This window comes from Schistocerca piceifrons, chromosome 9 (genome assembly GCF_021461385.2).
Source record: "Schistocerca piceifrons isolate TAMUIC-IGC-003096 chromosome 9, iqSchPice1.1, whole genome shotgun sequence".
Taxonomy (NCBI): Eukaryota; Metazoa; Arthropoda; class Insecta; order Orthoptera; family Acrididae; genus Schistocerca; species Schistocerca piceifrons.
This window is the reverse complement of record NC_060146.1, coordinates 119327685-119346187: the sequence shown is the minus strand read 5'-3', so window position 1 is coordinate 119346187 and position 18503 is coordinate 119327685. Positions and strand designations below refer to the sequence as shown.

The following is an 18503-nucleotide window of genomic DNA, read 5'->3' as shown; positions in this document are numbered from 1 at the left end:
TCTAAGAACACACTGTTAATACCATTGGGAGACCTGTATAATGATACTACTATTAGCCTCTTACTACTTATGACTACCAGTGGCTTCAAAAATTCAGTTCTTCGCATAAATAATTTAGATCTAAGTTACCAATGGTGCAACCGAATGATCTGCCAGCATAAATTGCTACACCACCCCTCTTGTGAACTCTTCTGCAGTAACTGTTTGATAAACTATAATTTTCGAACTTATAAACTGGAATTTCATCTTCAGTGACCCAATGTTCACCTAAGCACAATAAGTCAAATTTATTCTCTGATGAGAATTCATTCAATACTAACTCCTTGTCGTTCAAACCTTGGATATTTAAAAAACCAATTTTCAGGTTTATATTCTGCTCTCCCTCTGTTTTTAGATTATACTTATTATTATTATTATTATTATTATTATTATTCCTTCTGGTTTATCCACATTTTCACCCCCATCAAGCCATTTTAGTTTCCCTTGTTTTTTATTATTTTGCAAACATCTGTAAACATTCTGCTTAATGTTAGAGACCCCAGTCTATTTAAGTGCAGTCCATGCTTTCCTTGGCAGTTTACTTTTAGGAATTTATTTGGATCTATGAACACTGCTCCAAGTCTATCACACTGTTCTTTTATGGCACAATTTATTATGTAGACATATTTATCACTTACAGATCACCTTTTTATTACTGCACTAATTGTGAGCTGGGAACCTGGATAGACACTTCTAGCTAAATGAATCAAGCTTCTTGGTCATTGGTGATTTCTTCTTCATTGCTAATTTTTATCGAATTCTTTCCAACGTGTACTAGCACACCACTACAGTTACGCTCAAGTTCATTTTCTGCAGTTTGTTGTTTTGAGTTTTCCATATTTTTAGATGGTTGTTTAGTTGTTGTATTCTAATTTATGATAATTCACTTGGCACATCTGATATATTAGACCTAAAGTTTTGATAATTAATACTGCTTATTCATGAGCGCGAGTTTTCATGGTATTGTTTTGTTTCCATTTTTCGGCCTTCACACACAATGGACTGTTTCTCTGATCCTAATCTATTATTTTCTTTACCTGGAGTCACTGTGTTGAAATTTATTGGCTAACCACTGATGTGTGCACACGGATTAAAGCAATGTTATTCTGCTTTTGTTTCACAGCTTTCTGACACACCGAACTCTTTCTCTCATAATAATTATCGTTTTCTTGTTTTAAAATTGAGATTTCACTTTTCAGCACCTTAAAATCATTTCAAAGTATTTTGATGGGATGTTTCGAAATGTAAACAGCCGAGACACGTCCATAAAAAATTATCACTGGCGTATTTCAAGTTTATTTTGGTTTGCTGTTCATGCAACCACTAGTTACACTTAACATACAGGATTCCTTTTATCACCTTCTTTTTACATTCTTTACATAATGAACTGTTCAATTTTTCTATTTCTGATAAGAGCGGAACACTAACCGTTCGTATGGACACCATCTTGTGCAACACAACTGGTTCTTTATTAACACAAAGTAATAAGTGCTGTCAGCAAATGATATCAAGTTGTTTCATATTTCCCTATGATGTTTGACACTATCCCTCACAAGTGAGTTCTAATCAAATTCCTGCAGAACTTCAGGAATTTTTGAGTCTTATAGTGACCAGCTGAGAACCAAACTTCTCACTGAAGGGGAAGTATGCATTACAATAGAAAATGTAAGCGAAATGTCGATGGAAGTGGACAGCAAAATTAAAATATTATGGGCTGATCAGGCTTTCAAAAATATTTACATTATACATGAGAATACAACAAAAGAATTAGTTGTGCCATCCAGTCACTGATGCTGAACAGTAAAGACTGTTATAAAAATGTAGGAAGTTTTTCAAACATTATTTGATGAGAAGTACCAGTCAAAAAGTGTACAGAAAAAAGTTATCCTTGAAAAATCAAATTCAAATTTCTGTGAAAAGGAACAAGGAGATTACATGACCTATTTTGAATAGCATATCAATTAAATAAAATGCCTGTATGAAACAATTAACAAAGACCTTCTCAAAGTAATTAGCAGAATGCCAACCCGTGTTCCGGAGAAGGTGATAGGCCTTAAGTGGACTAAAGTGAAAACAGCATCAGACATTTTTGAAGGATATGAACATACCGAATACCTGCCAAACTGGAGAGGAAACTAAAGAATGCCGAAAGGATGATTTGAATAAAATGTTCATGTGTCATTGGATTAATGACGAGAGATGTGTTCTAAGAATAGAAACAATCATCAGTATTGTGGAACAACCTAGAGATGCCTTTATCTAACAGTCAACAAGGAGATGAAATATTGTGGTTTGATGACCATCCTTTAATTCAACAACTGAATTGATATCAATAAGAAGAAAATGTGCACTCCCACCTCCTAAATACATAAGTATACAAGTAGTTATGATATATTGCTATTTTCTTAAAATCATGAATGCTACACAAATAAGAAAGGTATTTACTTAAAATAGCTGGTAAAAAAAACTGCTTTAATATCTATGCACTACAAAATGAAACACAGTTATGTGGTATCATAAAGAAACTGAATGATTTCTCTAGTGAGATTTTTTTCCTTTATCTGTATACTTTTTGTGCTGAATTTCTATCACTAGAAGTGACTGAGTTTCTATTAGGGCTCTTGACTTTGTCAACTGTCCTCAGCTCACTGCTGCTACGTTTTCTCTTTTCCGAGCTATCCAGTCTTGGTTCAGACTTGGAACATCTTCGATATCCATTTGTTGAAGTCACAGAAGCTTCCTGCATAGTGATAATGTGAAGTCACAAATCAATTCATATACTAGCCTGTCAATGGAGTTGGTATACTGTGTGTGCTCTTTGCTACTTTAGTCCTTCCATAACCAGAAAGTTTCTTACACTTCCCCGTAATGTCCTTTCACCAACTGAAGTTGCATAATCACAGAGGTATGGTAGGAGAAAAAAAGAAAAAGAAAGAAAGAAAGAATGATAAAAACCATAACCTACAAAAAAAAGTTCCAAAAAATGATGTTCAAAAAGTACTTGCACAACTTTTTCCTATTTAATACAACACCAAAACAGCACAAAATTTACAATACAAGTGCATTTGATCTATTATTGCCCAAGTTTAAAAGTTTTCCAATAACCTCGAAAGAAAAGTTTTTAGATGAATATCAAGCTATGTACACCCACTTCTTTCACAACTCCATAAGAGCTGAGTTGGTGGCCTCTTTAAGCGTACTAAACAAATGGAAATCTGACAGGGCAAGATAAGGACTCTATGTAAGTTGTTCCAACACTTCTAAACGCATATCCTGCAGAGTATGAACACTGTGGGTGGCAATATATGAATGCACATTGACACGCAAAAACAAAACACTGTTTGACAATTCATCTCCATGTTAGTTCCAAATTGCAGGCTTCAACTCGTTGCTAAGCATATCACTGAAATGTTGACTTCTGTTGATCCCCTTTGAAAGTAATGTTCCAGAAATGGTGTGTGTGTGTGTGTGTGTGTGTGTGTGTGTGTGTGTGTGTGTGTGTGTGTGTGTCCCAAAATATCAAGAACATAATTTTTCCTGTAATGGAATGACTCTCGAATTCATTTTAGCCTGGAAATCTGAGTTGTTTCCATGCCACACACTGGTGTTTGGTCAGGCTCTAGCATTTGCTCTCTGGTTCACAGCAATGAACCCACGTTTAATCTCCAGTGATGGATAGTTACAAAAAATTTCACCTTCATTAACAGTCCAATAGCTATTGAGAAATTCTCATACGACTGCACTTGTTTGCTTCATTGTATTACTTTGGGACCCATCATGCACAGACTTCACCAAAGTTTAGACTGCATCGGACACAAATGTCAGTTATTCTAAATAAGGCCAAAGGGTTTCCCAGTAACATATGTGAGTCAACGTTCTGTTCTTTCTCATCCTTTTTATTTGTTTGGGCAACTTTGAACCGTGCAGTCCACTGGTAAAAACTTTTCCATGGTAACACATTGGCCCCATACAGTTTTAAAAGTCTTCTGTGGAATCCAGCTCCTGATGCACCTTCAGAGCACAAGAAATAGATCACAGAATGTTATTCTCCAATTTTGCAAACGGAGAGTGGCACTTCGCAAGAGCGCAAAGTGAATTTACATGACAACAGTGAAACTTACCAAAAGCAAAGAGAACAGTGCCACCTAGGAGCTGGTGAGTGCAGTACGTTATACTGTGAATCCAATGACGATTAGGACTAAAGTGAATATATTTACTTTCTTTTGCTCATGTATCTACTGTCCCCAAAGAAATGAAATATGATGGTTCATTGGCATCTTCTAAATCAATAACTGATTGGTATTAACAAGGGGAAAAAATGTGTGTGCTCACCTCTACAGATATATATAAGTGTGCCAACAGTGAATACAATGCAGTGCAATTTTTTAAGACATGAACGCCATACAAATCAGAACATACTAAAAAAGTGAATTCCTTCCTTAAAATCTACATACTGAATAATGACTAGATTAATGAACAAACTATATTGTCTAAAACAAAAATTGTTAGCTCTATTTCTATCCTTATGTGCTGAGTTTCTATTATCATCTGCAGGAGAACTCTTTTCCTTGTCCATTGTCTTTAGGCCACTGCTGCTCCTTGTTCTCTTTTCCAGTTCTTCTGGTCTCGTTTCAGACTTTGAACGATTTCTAGATTTATTTGCTGCAGTCACAGGAGCCTCCTATGGTGAGATGTGATGTCACAAATCAATTTGCACATTAGCCTGCCTGGAAGAGTTTGTATTCTGTTTGGGCTTTTCATTTCTGTAGTAGTGTAGGACACAGAGGATCCTTTACACTCTCATTTAACATACAGCCAAAAAATAATGTTATATCATCACAGATGTATTGGCAGCAAAGAATAAACGCAGAGGTGTTGTAGTCCGAAAGGCAATGAGAATGTAAATCAATGTACTACACATGAGTTAAGAAAAATGTCACACTGCCCAGCCTGAAACAGAAGCTGCAAAACTACAATTCTAATGGAACTTGTTTTACAGCATTCCTTAACACCTGTGTGTGTGAGATATATATATCTAAAAACAAAGATGATGTGACTTCCCAAACGAAAGCGCTGGCAGGTCGATAGACACACAAACACAAACATACACACAAAATTCAAGCTTTCGCAACCAACAGTTGCTTCGTCAGGAAAGAGGGAAGGAGAGGGAAAGACGAAAGGATGTGGGTTTTAAGGGAGAGGGTAAGGAGTCATTCCAATTCCGGGAGTGGAAAGTCTTACCTTAGGGGGAAAAAGGACAGGTGTACACTCGCACACACACCAATATCCATCCGCACATACACAAGACACAAGCAGACATTTGGCCTTTACAAATGTCTGCTTGTGTCTGTGTATGTGCGGATGGATATGTGTGTGTGTGCGCGCAAGGGAGGGGAGGGGGGGGAGATTCAATTAATAGAATCCTCTTCCCCGTCTTACAGATCTCTGCATTTGTTTTCACAACAATACTGAAAAACTTTTAGCATTATATGCATACCTCCTGTGTAGACATTTCATGCAGTACAAATCACAACATATTCAAAAAGTGGAATTCCTTCCTTAAAATCTATATACTGAATACTGACTGGAATAATGAACAAACTAAATTGTCTAAACGAAAAATTGTTAGCTCTATTTCTATACCTTCTGTGGTGAGTTTCTATTATCAGCAGCATTGACAGACTCTGCAGGAGAACTCTTTTTCTTGTCCGCTGTCTTTAGGCCACTGCTCCTCCTTGTTCTCTTTTCCAATTCTTCTGGTCTCGTTTCAGAATTGGAACGATGTCTAGATTTATTTACTGAAGTCACAGGAGTCTCCTGCACAACAAGAATGTGACGTCACAAATCAATGCAAAAATCAGCCTGCTTGAAGAGTTTGTACTCCACGAGTGCTTTTCATTTCTGTAGTAGTCCAGGACACAGGGGATCCTTTGCACTCTCCTTTAATGTACAGACAACAAATATTTGATGTGATAATGTTACAACATCACAAATGTACTGGCAGCAAAGAATAAATGCAGAGGTGCTGTAGTCCAAAAGGCAGCTGTAATGTAAGTCAGTGTACAACACGTAAGTTAAAAAAATAAACTCCAAAAACCATGTTTTTATATCATGTTGCTCAGCCTGAAACGGAAACTGCACTTCTAATGGGACTTATTTTACAGCATTTTACAGCACTTCTTTAACACACGACTTTGTGTGTGTGTGTGTGTGTGTGTGTGTGTGTGTGTGTGTGTGTGTGTGTGTGTGTGAAATCAGAGCATATTCAAAAAAGTGGGTTTCCTTTCTTAACATGTACATGCTAAATAATGACTGGAACAGTGAACAAACTGTATTGTCTAATCCAAAAATTGTTAACTCTATTTCTATACCTTATGTGCTGAGTTTCTATTATCATCAGCTTTGACAAACTCTGCAGGAGAACTCTTGTCCTTGTCCACTGTCTTTAGGCCACTGCTGCTCCTTGTTCTCTTTTCCAGTTCTTCTGGTCTCGTTTCAGACTTGGAACGATGTCTAGATTTATTTGCTGCAGTCACAGGAGCCTCCTGTAGTGAGAATGTGACATCACAAATCAATGCGTACATTAGCCTGCTTGGAAGAGTTTGTATTCTGTGTGTGCTTTTCATTTCTGTAGTAGTGCAGGACACAGAGGATCCTTTACACTCTCATTTAACATACAACCAACAAATAATGTTATATCATCACATATGTACTGGCAGCACAGAATAAATGCAGAAGTGTTGTAGTCCAAAAGGCAATCAGAATGTAAATCAGTGTACTACACATAAGTTAAAAAAAATGGACTTCAAAAGTGGTGCTTTTATATCAGGCTGCCCAGCATGAAACAGAGAGAGAGAGAGAGAGAGAGAGAGAGAGAGAGAGAGAGAGAGAGAGAGAGAGAGGGGGGGGGGGGGGGGAGGGTCATTAAATGGACTCCTCTTCCCCGTCTTACAGATCTATGCATTTGTTATCACAATGATACTGAAAAACTTTTAGCTTTATATGCATACCTCCTGTGTAGACTTTTTACTGCTGTCAGCATTAACTTCTTCTGTATCATGACTCTTGGCTTGGTCCATGGTGCTCTGGTTGTTCCTCCTCTTTTTCTTTCTTTCCAGGTCTTCTGGTACTTGGTCAGCCTTGAAACGCTTTCCTTGTACGCTTACCGAAGTGGCAGGAGCCCGCTGCAACATGAGAATCAGGAGTCATAAACCACATCGTATGTCAGTGCTTCTGTGTATGCATGTGAGCCTCATTACCTCAAACATGGCAGTTTTAATGCGCACTATTTTCTCGGTCTTTGAACCTCACAGTGTTTCATTCAATACTTGAGCTTTCTCAGATACTCACCATTGTCTTCATCAGGAACAAACCGACACCCAGGCCAGTCATGTGTACCTTAAACATACACTGGTCCTGATAGTCAGGCAATTTCTGACAATAAAAACGTGAATAATTTCGGAAGATCTAGTTTTAAATCAAATACAATAGAGGTTAAACATTTTTTACATGCTTTCTGCCACAGCACACATTGAAACTGTAGAAGTATCAATGTTAACATCTAAGTGCATGCTCAAAGACACAAGCACTACTGAGGCATCTTTGCTGAAAGGCGCAAGTATTACTGAGGCATCAGTTTAATAAGTCACGGGTGCAAAATACTACACTAATTATCTACAGAAAACTGCAAGAACTGGCAGAAGATTAGTTTGTCTTCTGGGGAAATGTAGCAACATATGAGGGAGTACTGACCCTACAACTTATTCTTAGACCATAAGTAAAGGACAAATCAAAATTTATTGCATTTGTAAATTTACAAAAAACTGTTGACAATGATCAATAGAATACAATCTTTGACACTCTGAAGTTATCAGGGATAAAGAACAACAGTCAAAATGTTATTTAGCCTTGTATAGAAATCAGATTGCAGTCGAAGGACGTCAGAGAGAGTGTAACGTTGAGAAGAAACTGAGACAGGATTGTAGCCTAACTACAATGATACACATCTGTACATTATACTAGCACTAAAGGAAAGAAAGGAGAAAATCAGGAAAAAACATTAGCATTCAGGGACAAGAGAAAAAAAACTGTAAGGTTTGCATATGACATTGTAATTTTGTCATAGAGTCAGTGATAGATTATAAGATCCATCAAATGGAAAGGTGAGTCTCTTGAAAAGAGGTTGTAAGATAAGCATAAGAAGAAAAACAAGGGCAGGGGAGCGTAAAGAGCAAATTAGATTGGAAAATCTAAGGAGTAATAAACAAGTTTTGCAGCTTGGGCCGAAAAGAACTGATGGCGAGTGAAGTAAAGAGGGCTCAGAATGCAGATTAATAACAGCAAGAAGAATTTTTCTAAATGAGAGAGATATTTTTACACCTAATAAAAAGCATCAAGGACTATTTTCATAAAGTATTTGTCTGGAGCGTAAACTTGTATGGAAGTAAATAATTCAGACAAGATGAGAATACAAGCTTTGAGTGTAAACTTGTATTGAAGTAAATAATTCAGACAAGAAGAAAATACAATAAAGGGGTGCTTAAACAAAAGGGGACGATAAAAAAATTATGGCCCAACTAGACAAAAAGAAGACAGGCTGATAGGACACATCCCTTGGCATCAATAATAAAACTATTTTGTAATGAGGAGAAGTGGAAAGGGAGGGGGAACCGTAGGGGACACCACAGCAATAAAGCACGCAGGTTCGAATGGATATAGATTGCAGTAGTTACACTGAGATAAAAGGACTTCAGACGATATACTCGTGTGGAGAACTGCATCAAATCTGTTTCATCAGATTACTTCTTCATCCTTTCTTGTGTATCACTGTGATCGGCAAAACTTTATAGCCTTCAGGTAATGATCTTTGTCAATGTGTGGTTGTGTATGCCTGTTAAAAATTGCGCTATTTCATCAGCATACGCTGAAAGGAACCTAACACATATACAATCTGACCTGAAGAATTTCTTTTGTTAAGTGACTTAAGCTGCTTACTACATCAGCACATCAAATAGTAAATGTTCATGATAGCAGACCATTGGCAGATTAGGGAGAGTTCCAACTTAAATGTAGGTGGTTACTTGATGGATAAACCCAGTCCAGTACTCTGTTTGACACACACAGTTATTACAGCTGAGCTAGTGCTCTCCTTCAGGAGCTCACTGCATTCTTTTTATGTATGCTCACTTCAGTTTCAGGATTTGACGTGCAGTCATGCTCTGTTTGACTTCTAGTAACAGTTAACCTTTAAACATTTCTTTTCCAGCTCTGATGAATGTACTATCAGGTGGAATATTAATAAAGTGAGCGCTAGATCTCAAATCTTGCTGAAACTGCCGACACATTGAGTCCGCATCATAATACTGGTTTTGTTGTACTGCATTTCCTGCTTATATTCCAGGCTGATACGCTCACCTGTCTCAGTGGGCTCTTTCCCTGAACATCCTATCACCTCTCCTCAACTGCTTTGACGTGCTGATACACATACGACATGTCATGTGGGCACTGGATTCAGTCTTCCCACAGAGGCTCACACAGTCTTTAACATTACAAGGCAAATCTTTCACTTCTGTTGATGAGATTTAAATGGATTGGGTGTGCAAAGTGCATATAAAAAAATAAAATAAAATAAAAAAATAAAAAAACTTAAGTTTACCATTTTTGGTCTGGATCTCTCCCACAGCTGTGTTAATTTTGGACATATGCTATAAATAGTGTTGGAAAAGAATGTGTACTCAGATAAAAAATCCTGAGCATCTGTCACAGACCAAAGGAAGGCAAAGAAACAAGAAGAAAAACTGAGGTTTGCGTATTGACTCTTTGCTGCCACTGATCCATAAAAACTACAGATTTCCCACTAATACTTCACAGTCTGGATGGAGTCCATGCATTGAGCATATGTTCAAAACTGTTCAGACTTCCTGAAGAAAATGGCAAGGTCAGCTGCCAAAACTGTGTGCAAATAAAGGAAATCATATGCCTGGCTAGAACCCAAAAAAATATCAACAATGAATCACATCAAGAAGACCTCAGAAATCATAGGTGATTCCATGTTTGTTGTTCTGTTGCTCATTGACAATCACAGTAGTTTCAGAAAGGGTCAACCACACATGTCCGAGGGCTACGTCCCGTGCTGGTGCAAAGAAAAAAAGCATCAATATTTGATGTTATGCCTTTGAACGAACAGCTTCACAACCACATGCCACGTATGGCCTGTCCTGTTCGTAACTAGGAGAATCATACCATTGAATATATCTGTATCTCCATTAACATTCTAATAATAATTAACCATTCACATTTACACTCTACAAGCTGGTTTGCAGTGCATGCTGGAGTGTAGCTTAACAACTCCTCCACTTTCGTGTTCCATTCGTTAATGGTGTACTGGAAGAAACACTGTTAGTAAAGCATGTCATTTACACATCAGTCTTTTGACTGGTTTGATGTAGCATCCCAGGACTACTGCTCCAGTGTCAACATTTTCAACTCAGAAAGGCCCTTACATCCAACATCTTCAGTTATTTGTTGCTTACCATATTTACTCGAATCTAAGCCGCACCTAAAAAATGACACTCGAAATCAAGGAAAAAAAATTTTCTCGAATCTAAGTCGCACCTGAAATTTGAGACTCGAAATTCAAGGGGAGAGAAAAGTTTTAGGCTGCATCTCCAAATTGAAACAAAGTTGGTCCATTGTAATATGAGACACAATTTAGTTCGAATGAATGACGGTACAGCTACAGTAGTTTGGTTCGAGTCGTAAGCTTAGCAGTTAAGCTTTACCAGGTATCCATTGCTATGCGTCAGGCGCTCCGTCTGTATTTATACAGGTACCCTTCCTTTTTCATGTGCTTCGTCTGGTTTGAATTGGTTGCTTCTTTTTCTTTGATCTGATAAGCGCAATTTTCTTTGTTATAGGTGTTTATGTCACTCTAAGCTGAAAATTCAAATGGTTCTGAGCACTATGGGACTTAACTACTGAGGTCATCAGTCCCCTAGAACTTAGAACTACTTAAACCTAACTAACCTAGGGACATCACACACATCCATGCCCGAGGCAGGATTCGAACCTGCGACCGTAGCGGTCACGCGGTTCCAAACTGACGCGCTTAGAACCGCACGGAAGCTGAAAATTCATTACTGTACTGTATCATGCATTGTTTGTCGCATTCTGATAGTGCGTGTTTACGGCCTGCCGCCGCTTGCGGCATGGCTTGCTTTTGTGCTCACTGCCGCCGCTTACAAATTAAATTTTAAAAAAAGGGGGGGAGGGGGAGGGGGAGGGGGAGGGGGAGGGGGAGGGGGAGGGGGAGGGGGAGAGAGAGAGAGAGAGAGAGAGAGAGAGAGAGACTGCTATTTGTTGTTACTTACACTGCTGCTTTCTTTGATAACGATCAACAAGAACCAAATAATAGACTGCGTATGATAGAAGATGTTCTGAACGAGAGTTTAGCGAAAAATTTTCTCCGTTTGAAAATCTTTGCAGGCACCTCTTTAGTACATTACATTCTGCACAGAAATTAGAGTCATCTTAGATTTAAAAATCTAGTCAATTGCTGTGCTTCATTTCTGACTGTCTCACTATTAGGCATAAGAATAATACGAATATAAACATGACATGATATGAATATTCTTTCGCGTTTGTTGTTGTCTCACTCTAGTTTCGTAATTTATTAGGCAGACAGGATTTAAATGAGATAGCAGCAAACACGAAAAAATACATAGCAAAATGTTTATAATCGTATTATTCTTATGGTGAAGAGAATACTGCATGTGATTCACAATTCGTAAAAGTTACTTTTAGCAACCATCTCTTCTCACAGGTAGGAAAAAATTCAGAACATAGAGTTGGCCATATTGACGAGTAGAGTTGGCCATATTGACACACATCCCAAACAGTCTTGCCAGTCGGATTTTCATAGCACATTGAAATGCTGCTACATTCGAAGATGAACAACACAGAATTTGTATTTACTTCGTTGGATAATGTATGAAAAATGCAGTGGTTGAAACTCGGGGCAGAGAAAAAAAAGCTCATCTTCCATCTTTTTTTAAATTTATTTACTGACGCAGAGGATTTGGCGCCAGTATTTATCTTTGTGCCTACAAAGCATGCCTGTGTAGTGCTACATATATTCGATGGCAGAAGTTAGTTGTGGCAACACCCATCAATATTTTTCAGAACTTCCACTTGCTTTGCACTCGATTGTAAGCCGCAAGCAATTTTTTGGATTACAAAAACCGGATAAAAAGTGCGGCTTAGATTCGAGTAAATACGGTATATTCCAATCTCCGTCTTCCCCTACTACAGTATACAACCTCCACAGAACCCTCTAGTACCACGGATGTTATTCACCAATGTCTTAGCATGTCCTATCACATCCTCCTCCTTTTCCATGTTTCCACCATTTCTACCATTGACGATTCAGCAGAGAACTGTCCGCCCCTGGTGGCTGAGTGGTCAGTGCAACATAATGTCAATCCTAAGGGGCCAGGTTCAATTCCAGGCTGGGTCAGAGATTTTCTCCGCTCGCGGATTGGGTGTTGTGTTGTCCTAATCATCATCGTTTCATCCCCATTGACGTGCAAGTCGCTGAAGTGGCGTCAAATCGAAAGGCTTGCACCTGGCAAATGGTCTACCTGACAGGAGGCCCTAGTCACACAACATTTACTTTTTTTTTTAGCAGAGAACCTCCTTATTCTCATATTACAAGTCCATCTAATTTTCAGCACTCTTCTGTAGCACACATCTCAAACACTTCGATTCATTTCTCCTCTGGTTTTCCCCCAGTCCACAACTCACTATCATATAATACTGTGCTCCAAACACACATTCTCAGAAATTTCTTCCTAAAATTGAGACCTAGGTTTGATACTAGTAGACATCTTTTGGCCAGGAATGCCCTACTTGCCTGTGCCGATCAACTTTTTATGTCACCCACGCCTCATCTGTAACATGTTACTTTTGCTTCCAAGGTACCAGAATTTCCTCACTTTGCCTATTTTGTGGCCCCCAATTTTGAGAAGTTTATTGCTATTCTCATTTCTGCAACTCCTCACTCCTCATTACTTTCATGTTTCTTCAGCTTACTGCTTACAACCAGACTTTGACTGTAACTCTAATGAAATACTTACAAAAAATATTTTTTTTTTCCAAAATTGCCAAGAGCTGCTGGCGAAAAACAAAATTGTCTGCGATTTTAAGTTTTTGTGGTGTACGACAATTTCACAACTTTCTCAGGTATTCAGCCAGACAAAGTCACTCTCAGGAGGTCCCAACAACGGGTCTTTTTTGCAGGGCACAAAAACTAGAAGCTGTGTCCCATTTTTGTCCTCCCCATTAGCTTGCCAGACACTTGACACGACAGGTCTGCATTTCACTTTGACGCTTTGCCTCACCAGAGAAATATCCTGGTGATGACGCACACACTGATTGCCAGATGAATCACTGTTTCAAATGTGGAATCAAAAGTTCTGCCCGGTTGGGAAGTTCTAGATCACTGATGAGGTCACTCAGTGCCATCTGCCATCATACAAATGGAGGACAAAGTGTGCACGACTATCTCCCTCTCGTCCTCACGACTGGTGGGTGCCTCCATAACTCTCATAAGTGGTCTGAGTTATCTACCCTTCCATCTTAACCTTGCCCAACGTCTCTCTCTCTCTCTCTCTCTCTCTCTCTCTCTCTCTTCCCTGAGAGGGGCGGGCGGGGGGGGGGGGGGGGGGGGGGTGTAAGTACTTGCTAGCAATTCTGTCTCACAAATTTACAGTCTTCTTGGGGGCATTTTGGATTCAATACAAGAAACTCAAGTAGACACGTACGCCTATCGAGTCGTTCGAGCAAATCCTCTCACACTGTGAATGCCGAGCATCGTGAGGCGTCATCTTTTAGAGCGGAATCATTCGCCGATCTACTCATGTAAGCTGTCTCACGCTTGTGCCACAGCTGTGGTGAACTCCCAACTCGTAGCAAATAATAGCAAGGAAAATTCAAGGGAAAGAAGGGAGGAATCAGAATGAGGTAAATCTACATGAGAAACTGTCACCAACAAATCTATTCTGTGATTGTTACTATTAGCTCTATGGAGATTTATCGCTTCAAAGTCGCTAACTAGAGCCCTCTGTGGTAAATTATTTTCTGAGACTGTCACATTGATGAGAAACAGCAATTAAATGAAACTTAAATTTTTTTAATCGATGAAGAGAAGAATACAGGACTCCTAAGTATGAAACACAATATTTCTTGTGACCAGTGCAGCCTTATGACGAATGTCATTTTTGGATGAAGCCAAAATTGACATCAACTTTTATTTTGTGACTGTTTTATTCACATGCTAAACACAAATACCCTGGATGTAGATAAATACATATTTGTAACACTGTAGCACTGCAAGTTGTAACTGTAGCTAGGCGTTCAGCACTGTCGCGTCGATATGTTTAAACTTCACTTTGATGTTCCTAACCCAGACACCATACTGCTTTTCACTGATTTAAAATGAGTTACTTTCTATTTTGGGCACCGTGCCAGAACTATATGAGCATATGCTCACGTCTAAGGCTATAGCGAACATTAAGATGTCATTATTCCTTGGAAAAGAGTGAACAGTTTGCACTTCCCCTGCACTACATAACTACGTCCAACTGCTCTGTTTTACCAACAAGTGCTCTCTTCCCAGCAACAGTCTAATAGCCTCCTAAATGGGCCTGTTGTAGAGTGTGCATTGCAGTGTGGTGAGATTTCAGTATATATGTTCGTTCACATAGTCAGTCTACAAAACACAGGGCTGTGAGGGTGTCGGGGCAAATGAAGGTTTCAAGTAGGCCTAACTAATCTGGTAACAATTCACAACTAAGTCACCCACGCAGAACTGTGATACTGCAATAATTTGACAAATAAGGAGACAATGCGGTGTATTGTAATGCGACAAAAATGGGCAACAGTTTGTATCAATAAAATGTTGATTATTCCACAAATTGTGCACCAAACAAATAATTTGTAGGAATGAATAAGGACTACTGTTTTTGTCCCCCCCCCCTCCTCCCCCAGAATATTGCGATAAGAGTAACAACTAAAAACAATAATATGGCTGAAACTTCCTGGCAGATTAAAACTGTGTGCCGAACTGAGACTCGAACTCGGGGACCTTGGCCTTTCGCAGGCAGGTGCTCTACCATCAGAGCTACCCAAGCACGACTCACAACTCGTCCTCAGAGCTTCAATTCTGCTAGTTGGAGCAAGAAGCATGGGACATTCCATTTCGGAAATCATTAGAAAATTCAATATTCTGAGATCCACAGTGTCAAGGGTGGTGAGAATACCAAACTTTAGGCATTACCTCCCATCACGGACAACACAGTGGCTGACAGCCTTTGTTTAATGACCGAGAGCAACTGCATTTGCTTAGAATTGTCAGTGTTAACAGAGAAACAGCATTGCATGAAATAACTGCAGAAATCAATGTAGGATGTGAGATGAATGTATCTGTTAGGCCATTGCAGCAAAATTTGGTGTTAAGATGCTATAGCAAGTTGTTGACAAGGCACTGCGCAAGCTGGTGATGGCACCATAATGGTATGGGCTGTGTTTGCATGGAATGGACTGGGTCTTCCGGTCCAACTTAACCGATTGTTGACTAAATATGGTCACATTTAGCTACTTGCAGACCACTTACAGCCACTGACAGACTTCATATTCCCAAACAATGATGGAATTTTTATGGATGACAATATGCCATGTCATCAGTTTACGAACACAAAAGCAAAATTAACACACACACACACACACACACACAACACTTGATTTGTTATATATTTTGCATGTGATTTGAAAAATGAATCCTATCTACTTTCAACTTCTCAATGGTTATTACAAAACCATAATTAATTAACAGCTGTTAACTTTGAATGAAATTTTATATGATTCAAACTTACAGAGCCAAAATCAGTGATCTGATGTGGATGCAAACCACCTGCCCCAATTCCTTGTTCCCATTGGTGCGAGAGATTTTGGGGAGGGAACGGGAATGGAGGAATATGAAGGGGCATTGGTCACAATCTGGGAATCACAATCCACAATACTCTTCACGCGAGACAAAATCATAATGTTATGCAATGCATACACTAAAACATGAGTTTGGCAGCTGCAATTTTGATGCACACAATCTAAGAGGACTGTAAACTGCAGAAATTAGGTTTTTAAGAACAACAGCTGGATACAGACTATCTGATACGACAAAAAGTACAACAATCAGTCAAGAACTATGACTTAAAAACACAAACAGATCAAGGAGTATAGAAATAAACGGAGAGATAACATCACAAGAGTGAAGAAAAATAGAATGTCTAAAATAATAAATAATTACTGGCCAACAAAGAAGTTTTATTACATGTTGCGCAAGTTATTTGCATTGTATATTACAACGAAATGGAATGAATCATTTACTGGTTATTCAACAAACCTCATGCTTAAGTAGACTTAGCCTTCTTCTTTAATTGAATTATTGAGCACTGGTGAAAACCAGTGTGTATGATTCTTTCTGATACGTTATTTAAAATTTATTTTGTTACTATATGTCTACAAAGAGGAATATAATACTTGTATGTGATACAAAAGAAATTATAGTACACTTTTGCCATCCTCATTAAAACTTCGTTTTTTATAAATTTTACTGTTCTTTCTTTTAAAGTACTTGTCCTGGACTTTTTTGACTTGGGTACATTAATACTGTTACATTGTAACCAGAATGAAATCCAAATCCAATAGCAGGATCGACAGTGTAATATAACACTTAGCACTGAAACCACATTTACAACGAACAACAATCTACAGCCATAACAGAACTGAACTCCTGTTAGGAGAGTGCATCTATTTATACAAACAACAAACATCAAATACCCCAAAATGCTGCTATTTAAACAAACATAAAATACTCCAAACAATACAAACCCTCTAAATATGATAAACAGTAAACAACAAATAACTGCTGGTGGTCAGACTTGAACTGGTGATCAACAGCATGCAAGCCGGCAATGCTGCCACTACGCCACACTGCATGCACCACAGCCTGCAGCAATATTTTTACTGGCAACACTAACCGCTACGCTACTCTGCATGCACCAGAGCTCACAGAAATATTTCTAATTGTTTGCATACCGCACGTAACGATTTCCTGTCACCGCCAGTGACTGCATCTTTGTTGTTATGTTCCGTTTTACATGTTACACAATAGGCCTGCATCTTCCTGTACCTTATTTTCTCTCTTCTCCTTTCCAGAGTTTTCATTAATGACTCAGACTTTGGATGCTCTTGAGATGAAGCTTGGAGCTGCACCTATTAAATAAGAGTTTGAGGTACCTGACCAATGTAAAAGATAAATGACACAGGTCAAATCAGCCGTAAGAGAGGGAAAAAGAAAGAGACTTTTGATCAGTGACATATTTTGCTGTCATGTTTGGCATTTTATTCTGAACCTGTGGTTGAAAAGTTACAAGTGGAAAAAAAAGAAAGATTACAGTTTTACAGGTCCACTGATGACAAGGTCATTAGAGACAGACACGAGCTTAAATCGTAGGAACTGGACCGGCAAACATCCTGTTGGGATATTGTGCAAAATCTCACTTGGCAGTCACAGAGTCATTCAATTTATGAAAATAACTGGTAACGACAGTTAATGAGGATATAAAGTGGCTATTTTGTAGATAAGGCAACAGGCAGGCTTTTATTTATTGTTGCACTGGAAATAGTAGTCGACCTACAGAAGAGATAGCTTATAAAATATTTGTACAACCCACACAAGGACTTGTGTAGGTCTGCTGATGACACTGCAATTCCGTCAGAGATGGAAAAGGATTTGGAAGAGACACTGAACGAAATGGATACTGCCTTGAAAAGAGGTTATAAGATGAACATCAACAAAAGTAAAACAATGGTAATGGAAATTGGTAATCAGGCAATGACTAGAGAATTGCATTAGACTATGAGACACTAAAAGTAGTAGATGAATTTTGCTATTCGGGCAGAAAAATAACTGATGATCACAAAAGTAGAGAGGATACTAAATGCCAACTGGTAACAGTAAGTAAAGTATTTCTGAGAGAGAGAAATTTGTTAGCATGAAACAAATTTAAGTGTAAGGCAGCCTCTTCTGATGGTATTTGTTTGGAGTGTAGGCTTGTGTGGAAGTGAGACACGGATGATAAGCAACTAAGAAGAGAAGTAAAGAGAATCTTTTCAAATGTGGTGAGACTACAGAAAAATACTGACGATTACACAGATAGAATGAATAACTGATGAGGTGGTATTAAATCGAAGGGGTGAAAAAAGAAAGTTATGGTGCAACTTGACTAAAAAAGGAATCAGAAGAAGGCACATGTCCTGAGGCATCAATGAATAGTCAATATGGTATTGGAGGGAAGTGTGACAGCTAAAAACTGTAGAGGGGGACCAAAGCTTGAACATAACAAACA

General features: G+C 38.6%; 1 protein-coding gene across 1 annotated transcript in view; it reads right to left on the bottom strand.

Moving 5' to 3' along the window:
- LOC124717097 overlaps window positions 1-18503 on the bottom strand; it is a 357007-nt gene that overhangs the window by 201773 nt on the left and 136731 nt on the right. The window contains exons 17-19 of the mRNA XM_047243803.1: window positions 7050-7223; window positions 6411-6584; window positions 5683-5856 (exon numbers count right to left, since the gene is read on the bottom strand). Coding sequence (XP_047099759.1) covers window positions 5683-5856; window positions 6411-6584; window positions 7050-7223 — 522 coding nt within the window. The remainder of the gene's footprint in view (window positions 1-5682; window positions 5857-6410; window positions 6585-7049; window positions 7224-18503) is intronic.